This window comes from Salvelinus alpinus, chromosome 11, assembly GCF_045679555.1.
Source record: "Salvelinus alpinus chromosome 11, SLU_Salpinus.1, whole genome shotgun sequence".
NCBI classification, from domain to species: Eukaryota; Metazoa; Chordata; class Actinopteri; order Salmoniformes; family Salmonidae; genus Salvelinus; species Salvelinus alpinus.
The window spans coordinates 21716044-21725607 of NC_092096.1; the positions used below are offsets into that span (position 1 = coordinate 21716044).

Below are 9564 nucleotides of genomic sequence, written 5' to 3' on the forward strand. Positions count from 1 at the left end.
ACAGCTACAATTAAACACATTTAGCCTCAGAAGAAAACACAGGAGAGCGACACAAATGTGTATTTTCACATTTGAATGTATTTTATTATTAAAGCCATTAAAATTGAACCATGCCCAATATATTAACATCTGAAGCAGGGTTACGGTGATGTCCTGAAGAAGGCGGAGAGGCACTGTAGATGATCATGTGCTTTTCACATGGTGGCAGCTGGGGGAAAAATGACATTTGTTGGAAGAGCCGGTGTGAAAAGCCTGATCCCAGATCCGTTTGTGCTCTTGACAACGCCATTCCTCATTGTCAAGTCAAACATGTTTGACATGACAATGGGTGACAAGGAATTGGCATGCGCACAAACAGTGGCACTCAGGCTAGTGTGAATATTTCTCTGGAACAGAACCTGGATGAGCTCTATACCTGTAGGTTGTTTATGATGATCGCTGAGCTCCTTTTAGATATAGGCAGCAGTAGGTGAGCCTGCAAAATGATCCACTGTGTCCCTCACTGATGTAGACATGACCCCACAAGATGGTAGACCTTTTAATACCATACAGGACTCTAGTTCCCAAAAGCCTTTTTTACCACAGGCAGCGCCATTGAGGACTTTCACCATTTTGAAGTAGTCAACTGGGTGGGACTTCCTATAGGTTAAGGAAGGGTCGCATAATTCCATCCAGGTCACCACCAATGAATTATACTCGTGGGCAAACAGCCCATACCTGCAGGTGGTGGTAAATAGCCAACCTTGGTGTTTATACTGTACCTGTTCACACAACACACTCCAGGTGGCAGTTTGCCAACTGATAAAAGTAGAAAATGGAGATGGCCTCAATGGTGCGTCCCGTGCTCTTACGTCATAAGGGGATAGAAACAACGATGCGATGTCTAAACCCATGCTTCATACCTCTCAATGTTATCCTGGATTACAGCGTACGATGACACGCATGATTTCAGTTTAGAAAAAAATACTGTCATTATTTCTCTTGCATCTTGCTTTACAACTTGTACATCCAGTGGTGTAACAAACCCAGCAATATGACATAGAAAAAACCTTTACTTCGAGTATAATCCAACCACCAGCATGGAACATTAAAATATTACACTTCGGCAGGCTGGACCAGACTTGATATCTGGTGCCTGCAGACCGAGAAGGAGGACTTGCACTAAAGATACACACTGGATTTAAAAAACAAAAGCAAACATACCGAAGAAAGTACTTGTAAATACTGAACATTCACTATATACAGACACATGGCTATCACTGGGCAGCTTGGATGACGAGGGGCGGGGGGGTGAGTCAACAGTATGGCGACAGCCCAATGTCCAAGCATCACACATGCAGTGTAGTTTGCAGGGTTAAAATGCCTTTAGACAGCAGTGTCGGACATCACTAAAAGCTACAGTCATACAATTGGATTATAATCGGGGAGTTCTTTTCCATTTGGTTGGATGAAATCAACGTTTAAAAAGGAGCAGCTTCAACTGATAAAATCACTCACCAAGAAAACTAGATTGTTTATGTACAGATGGACATATTTTACATTTCAGTCCGTCCTTGCGCTGCCGCTGCGTAGAGACTACTAGCGGGAAAAGTAATGACCAATAACAGATGAGAACCCAGAAGAAGGGGCAGGTCTCGGGCTATATACCTTTTTTCTCTCATTGGGCCCGAGCTCCTTCAATCGGTAAACATTGAAGCGGCGGGAGTACGCCTGTATTTCTTCAGTAACGGCGAGACCAGAAACAAAAAAGGTGATCAGTGCATTGTCATAGGCAGACAAACAAACAAAAGGACCCCCCCCAAACAAAAAAATACACACATGGAATGAACCTTTCTTGTAAACTCCCAGAACCATCCATTCAGTCTGGGATGGAATGGCCTCATCTTCCCCTGACTCTAGTTGATCTCTCACTAACACTACTCTTATATTAGTGTGTGTGTGCCTACTTTTCTAGTGAAGCTCTCAGGGCACCATGTCAGACATCCTTATACGATTTGTAGCTGATGTTTTCTTGATAAAAAAAACTAATTTAAAATAAGATGGTACTATAACATAATTTGATCTATAAATAGAGTTAAAATAAATATGCTTGCATCACATTATAAGTAGGATGTCGCTCCTATCTGCACCTTCAATACCTTGTGAAAGAGACCACTGGGATCAGACCCCCCCCCCAACGATTGCAAATGCCATTTTATGACGTACTGACAAGTTTAACAACTTTGGCAATTCTAAGCAATCCTTAGGGTAACTTGCAAAGACTTGAACGACGGTACGTAACCATGCCATAGTAACCATCCCTTATCAAATCCTGCTTAAGAACCAACTTCTTCCTTGAAAGGCCTCCCTTCCTCAGTCTCCCTAGCCACAACAGTTCTAAAAAGGAACAATAGAGTTTTGAGCAACAATAAAAAACTGAAAGACAGAAGAAAAAAAACTGCAGGTCAATAAGATGGACGATTTAAAAAAAAAAAAAGTGAAAAATGTATCTAAAAAAATAAAATGGGAAAATAAACCAAAAAGGGAAAAAAATGATACTGCCGTCAACCGTACCGCCTTCACCGCAGCATAATGACTCGAGTACAGCAAACAAAAAGATTCCTTATTTTAGTTTTTTTTATATTCTCTTTTCTCCTCCTCCCTCTGCCTCTCTCCCTGCCGCGTCTGGCAGCGGTGCACCGTCCATGGGCAGGAGAGACGAGGGGGGACCAGCAGAAGAGAAGGCCCCCCCAGGAGGGGCTCGGAGGTGGTGGTGGGTACAGTAATGGAGGTGGTTTCATATAGACTAGTAGTAGGTGTTGGTCTTATGGTGGTGTCCCGTAACAGCATGCTAGTTCCTGGCTGGTTTTCTCACTCTGAATGGGTGAGGAAGGAGGTCTGAGGGGAGTGCTCCAGAGAACAGCCTGGCTCCGATACTGAACCCTGGGGAACCCCCTCCTCTAGACACCGTCGCGCCACCTCTCCTCTCTTCTCGTCTACACCAGCTGGTAGCCCGACCCGGACGTCTGGTCGTACTCGATTGTGTACTGTGTGGTCCAGTCTATCGCCTTGGGCCGGATCAGGCCACAGCAGCGAATCTCAAAGAAGTCTATGAGGTTCCGTACACAACCATGACTACGGAGAGGGAGAGAAATGAAAATGTTGACATCATAACTACTTCTACATGTGTTAGGGATCCATTGATACAAGTACTACACCATGTGTATCAGGTGAAGTTTTGGTAGGTAGTGCAGCTTTGCTAACATCAGGGGAATATTAACAAACGAGAATTCGGAGGACGATGCTAAATCATGCTAGCTACTGCCTGTAGCAAAAGTAAACAACGGATTATCGTGGATTATGTCAGTACTGGCCTACATAGACAACCCAGGTAACATTAATTTCACCCAAACATGTAGGGCCCCGTTTCCCAGACACAAATTAGGCCTAGTGCTGGACTATAAAGCACTTTCAACAGATCTCCATTGAGAATGCTTTTTAGTCCTGGACTAGGCTTCATCTGCCTGGGAAACGGGCCCGTAGATTGGATGAACCATCCCTTTAAGTAAGCACCAGAATGTACCCATTGTTACCATAACTGGAACAGTCAATATTGAGGGAATAAAAAACATTAAAAGGCAACATTGTCCTGTACTGACCCAGGATCAGGTCAGTATTTCTGGGTAGGAGCACACAGATTGGCAGGGGCTCCTGAAGGGAGGGCTAGTACTCACTTGAAGGGGCTCTCGATGGAAGTGGCCGTTACTTTAAAGTGCTTGTATCTCCTGGCGTTCATCCTCTCGTTTGTGGTGATTCCCAGACCAGCAATCTGGAAGAGGGGCGCGAACACGCGTAGAACACAATGTCACAAATAGTTGTACAAAATAAATAAAATAAAAATGGACCCATCTATGACATCACAACAAGATGAAGGTCAAGGATGTAAATGCATCCCATGGACAATTATGATTCTAAATAGGATATAGGCTCCTGTCCTATGGGTCGTTCTAGCTGGGACCAGGCTTACTTTACTTATCTCACCTGGCTAAATGCAGGTTAAACAACCAATCAATGGTCTCTCTAACCTGGTAGAGCTGGCACATGATCAGCACAGCCACCCACATGAAGTGGAACACACTGTTGAGGAACATCCAGAACATCCAGGGAGAGCAGGAGGCGATCTGCGTCAGGTACAGCCAGAAACCATCCTTGGTGTAGTTGGTGGCGCAGTGGATCCTCCAGTCTGGGTAGAGGGGCAGAGAGGTTAGGGAAGAACCCCAGGGTGATAGAGTAGGACTGACGATTAAACCTGATCCTCCAGTCTGGGTAGAGGGGCAGAGAGGTTAGGGAAGAACCCCAGGGTGATAGAGTAGGACTGACGATTAAACCTGATCCTGCAGTCTGATTGACAAGTGTATGAGTGATTACATAGACAACCTATGAAAGGGTTATACTACACGTTTATAGAAATGAAATAACTGCACTAATAACTGGATTAATGGACAAATTAAAGTAACCAAAATGTGGTGTACCATAACCAATAGAGATGTTATGTTGTTATCTAACAACTTCAAAGATTTGACTGAGTTCCAGTTCATAGAAGGGAATCAGTCAATGGAAATACATTCATAAAGGCCTAATCTATGGACTTCACATGACTGGGCAGTGGTGCAGCCAAACATCCTGTATACAGCTAGGTTGTTTACAGCTGTACAATTACATTAGGAAATCATGGTGGTGTAACTAGAATGAGAGGTGTGGTGTGGTGGTGTAACTAGAATGAGAGGTGTGGTGTGGTGGTGTAACTAGAATGAGAGGTGTGGTGTGGTGGTGTAACTAGAATGAGAGGTGTGGTGTGGTGGTGTAACTAGAATGAGAGGTGTGGTGTGGTGGTGTAACTAGAATGAGAGGTGTGGTGTGGTGGTGTAACTAGAATGAGAGGTGTGGTGTGGTGGTGTAACTAGAATGAGAGGTGTGGTGGGGTGGTGTAACTAGAATGAGAGGTGTGGTGGGGTGGTGTAACTAGAATGAGGTGTGGTGGGGTGGTGTAACTAGAATGAGAGGTGTGGTGGGGTGGTGTAACTAGAATGAGAGGTGTGGTGGGGTGGTGTAACTAGAACGAGGTGTGGTGGGGTGGGTTGGTGGAACTAGAATGAGGTGTGGTGGGGTGGGTTGGTGGAACTAGAATGAGGTGTGGTGGGGTGGGTTGGTGGAACTAGAATGAGGTGTGGTGGGGTGGGTTGGTGGAACTAGAATGAGGTGTGGTGGGTTGGTGGAACTAGAATGAGGTGTGGTGGGTTGGTGGAACTAGAATGAGGTGTGGTGGGGTGGTGTAACTAGAATGAGAGGTGTGGTGGGGTGGTGTAACTAGAATGAGAGGTGTGGTGGGGTGGTGTAACTAGAATGAGGTGTGGTGGGGTGGGTTGGTGGAACTAGAATGAGGTGTGGTGGGGTGGGTTGGTGGAACTAGAATGAGGTGTGGTGGGTTGGTGGAACTAGAATGAGGTGTGGTGGGTTGGTGGAACTAGAATGAGGTGTGGTGGGTTGGTGTAACTAGAATGAGGTGTGGTGGGGTGGTGTAACTAGAATGAGGTGTGGTGGGTTGGTGGAACTAGAATGAGGTGTGGTGGGGGAACTAGAATGAGGTGTGGTGGGTTGGTGGAACTAGAATGAGGTGTGGTGGGGTGGTGTAACTAGAATGAGGTGTGGTGGGGTGGTGTAACTAGAATGAGGTGTGGTAGGGTGGTGTAACTAGAATGAGGTGTGGTGGGGTGGTGTAACTAGAATGAGGTGAGGTGTGGTGTTGTAACTAGAATGAGGTGTGGTAGGGTGGTGTAACTAGAATGAGGTGTGGTGGGGTGGTGTAACTAGAATGAGGTGAGGTGTGGTGTTGTAACTAGAATGAGGTGTGGTAGGGTGGTGTAACTAGAACGAGGTGTGGTGGGGTGGTGTAACTAGAACGAGGTGTGGTGGGGTGGTGTAACTAGAATGAGGTGTGGTGGGGTGGGGTTGGTGGAACTAGAATGAGGTGTGGTGGGGTGGGTTGGTGGAACTAGAATGAGGTGTGGTGGGGTGGGTTGGTGGAACTAGAATGAGGTGTGGTGGGGTGGGTTGGTGGAACTAGAATGAGGTGTGGTGGGGTGGGTTGGTGGAACTAGAATGAGGTGTGGTGGGGTGGGTTGGTGGAACTAGAATGAGGTGTGGTGGGGTGGGTTGGTGGAACTAGAATGAGGTGTGGTGGGGTGGGTTGGTGGAACTAGAATGAGGTGTGGTGGGGTGGTGTAACTAGAATGAGGTGAGGTGTGGTGTTGTAACTAGAATGAGGTGTGGTAGGGTGGTGTAACTAGAATGAGGTGTGGTGGGGTGGTGTAACTAGAATGAGGTGTGGTGGGGTGGGTTGGTGGAACTAGAATGAGGTGTGGTGGGGTGGGTTGGTGGAACTAGAATGAGGTGTGGTGGGGTGGGTTGGTGGAACTAGAATGAGGTGTGGTGGGGTGGGTTGGTGGAACTAGAATGAGGTGTGGTGGGGTGGGTTGGTGGAACTAGAATGAGGTGTGGTGGGGTGGGTTGGTGGAACTAGAATGAGGTGTGGTGGGGTGGGTTGGTGGAACTAGAATGAGGTGTGGTGGGGTGGGTTGGTGGAACTAGAATGAGGTGTGGTGGGGTGGGTTGGTGGAACTAGAATGAGGTGTGGTGGGGTGGGTTGGTGGAACTAGAATGAGGTGTGGTGGGGTGGGTTGGTGGAACTAGAATGAGGTGTGGTGGGTTGGTGTAACTAGAATGAGGTGTGGTGGGGTGGTGTAACTAGAATGAGAGGTGTGGTGGGGTGGTGTAACTAGAATGAGAGGTGTGGTGGGGTGGTGTAACTAGAATGAGGTGTGGTGGGGTGGGTTGGTGGAACTAGAATGAGGTGTGGTGGGTTGGTGGAACTAGAATGAGGTGTGGTGGGTTGGTGGAACTAGAATGAGGTGTGGTGGGTTGGTGTAACTAGAATGAGGTGTGGTGGGGTGGTGTAACTAGAATGAGGTGTGGTGGGTTGGTGGAACTAGAATGAGGTGTGGTGGGGTGGTGGAACTAGAATGAGGTGTGGTGGGTTGGTGGAACTAGAATGAGGTGTGGTGTTGTAACTAGAATGAGGTGTGGTGGGGTGGTGTAACTAGAATGAGGTGTGGTAGGGTGGTGTAACTAGAATGAGGTGAGGTGTGGTGTTGTAACTATAATGAGGTGAGGTGTGGTGTTGTAACTATAATGAGGTGTGGTAGGGTGGTGTAACTAGAATGAGGTGTGGTGGGGTGGTGTAACTAGAATGAGGTGTGGTGGGGTGGTGTAACTAGAACGAGGTGTGGTGGGGTGGTGTAACTAGAATGAGGTGTGGTGGGGTGGTGTAACTAGAATGAGGTGTGGTGGGGTGGTGTAACTAGAATGAGGTGTGGTGGGGTGGTGTAACTAGAATGAGGTGTGGTGGGGTGGTGTAACTAGAATGAGGTGTGGTGGGTTGATGTAACTAGAATGAGGTGTGGTGGGTTGATGTAACTAGAATGAGGTGTGGTGGGGTGGTGTAACTAGAATGAGGTGTGGTGGGTTGGTGTAACTAGAACGAGGTGTGGTGGGTTGGTGGAACTAGAACGAGGTGTGGTGGGGTGGTGTAACTAGAACGAGGTGTGGTGGGTTGGTGGAACTAGAACGAGGTGTGGTGGGTTGGTGGAACTAGAACGAGGTGTGGTGGGTTGGTGGAACTAGAACGAGGTGTGGTGGGTTGGTGGAACTAGAACGAGGTGTGGTGGGTTGGTGTAACTAGAACGAGGTGTGGTGGGTTGGTGGAACTAGAACGAGGTGTGGTGGGTTGGTGGAACTAGAACGAGGTGTGGTGGGTTGGTGGAACTAGAACGAGGTGTGGTGGGTTGGGGTGTTCCACTCACAGCAGATACAGCCGTAGATCATCCAGCTGATCATGCAGAGCAGGAAGAACAGGTATCCCATGAAGTAGCGGTGATTCCCACTTCCTGTTGACAGCACAATGACAAAAGTGAGAGGGGGAGTTAAGCCTCATCTGTCTGGTCCCTCATTCTCCTCACCCCTCCCTCACTGTCGTCATCCCTCCCTCACTGTCGTCATCCCTCCCTCACTGTCCTCCTGGCTCCTCTCCAGGTCAAGACAAATGAGAGATGTAGAGAGAGAGAGAGGAGGAGAAAGACAGTACAGTAGGATTGAAGGAGGCCAATTAGTTGTCAGATCTGTCAGTCGGCTCGTTGGGTCATACTCAGATACATGAGCAGGTGTGTGGGGCTGCTGCCAGTCACTGTTTGGACTAAAGGATGTGAAGGGGGGAGGACACCTGGCCAACACACTGAGGACCTCTAGGGAGTAACTTGTAGCGCGTCTATGTCGCTGCCTGTCTAAAAGGCAAGCTCCATCCTGTCTGGCTCTTAGGGGACAGCATGGACACTTTAGGACCCCCTTCCATCTCAAAGTTTACAGGCAGACATGTCTGGACACGTGTCAGCTGTTCATGAGGCCATCTGTCTGGAAGTTCAAACAGTGGAGGGAAAAACAGGCAGCTGCTGCTTCACGGCTAACAGAGCTGGGCAGCGTGCGTGCACACACACACACACACACACACACCTTTCTATATTCTGCCAGAACAGCTAATGAATTCATGTGTCGGCTTGTTTATTGTTCTTACAGAACCATGTGCTGCTTCTTAGGCTGGAATTCTGTGGACATAAATGACAATCAGCTGCACTAACTCCAGTTGCTGGGCAATGAATGGGTTGTTGCTAAGCTAAATACTGCCGCTGGTGTTACACATACCGACACAGTTGCCCACCCAAGGGCAGTGGTGGTCGAACTTGGCGATACAGCGGTTGCACACAGCACAGTGTTTGGACCGGATGGGCTTCCGTATCTGTGTGGACAAATACAAATGTATTGAGGCTTGACAGAATGACAAAGTTAAACCCAAACCATGCAAAACACATCAGGACATAATACAATGAAGTCATTTCTTTACCAAACAAGTACTGCAGAATATGCTGAGATCCAGGCTGCCCGTCTCCGCCAGTTCAACAATAGTCTGGAGAGAGAGAGGTGAGAGACGTGAGGGTGAGAGAGAGACGTGAGAGGGAGAGAGAGGTGGAAAGAAAGAATTTGCAATATATCAAATCAAATTCTATTTGTATGGCAGCTGCAGCGCAAGGGCCAGTTAAAGGACAAGAGCATCTTAGCCTGAGTGCCAGTCTCGGTTTGTGCTATAACTCTCTGTCATTCATTGTCATGCCAAACAAGGATAGCAATGGAATTGGCAAGAGAACAAACAGATCTGGAACCAGGCAAATGCTATCTGTGAGCGAAATTGAGATTGGCAAAAAAACATTTAACTTTGAAATGAAATGTGTATCTGATAGAGTGGGGTCATGGGAGCAGAAGGAACCTTGCTGAGCCATGGATGCAGAGGGAATGGGAAGACTGCAGAGGGAACACGACTAGCTAGCTACCCTCTTGAGAGCAAGGAAGGAGAACTGTCTGTATGAACTACGAATTAACCAGCAGGCTTCTGAGGCAGCAGCCCAGCCCAGTGGACCAGGC

At 47.6% G+C, this 9564-nt stretch overlaps 1 protein-coding gene across 1 annotated transcript in view; it reads right to left on the bottom strand.

Moving 5' to 3' along the window:
* Positions 1–58: 58 nt before the first annotated feature.
* zdhhc17 (zinc finger DHHC-type palmitoyltransferase 17) overlaps positions 59–9564 on the bottom strand; it is a 49464-nt gene continuing 39958 nt past the window's right edge. The window contains exons 12-17 of the mRNA XM_071332074.1: positions 8990–9052; positions 8791–8884; positions 7899–7982; positions 4065–4222; positions 3714–3808; positions 59–3114 (exon numbers count right to left, since the gene is read on the bottom strand). Coding sequence (XP_071188175.1) covers positions 2976–3114; positions 3714–3808; positions 4065–4222; positions 7899–7982; positions 8791–8884; positions 8990–9052 — 633 coding nt within the window. The 3' untranslated portion in view covers positions 59–2975. The remainder of the gene's footprint in view (positions 3115–3713; positions 3809–4064; positions 4223–7898; positions 7983–8790; positions 8885–8989; positions 9053–9564) is intronic.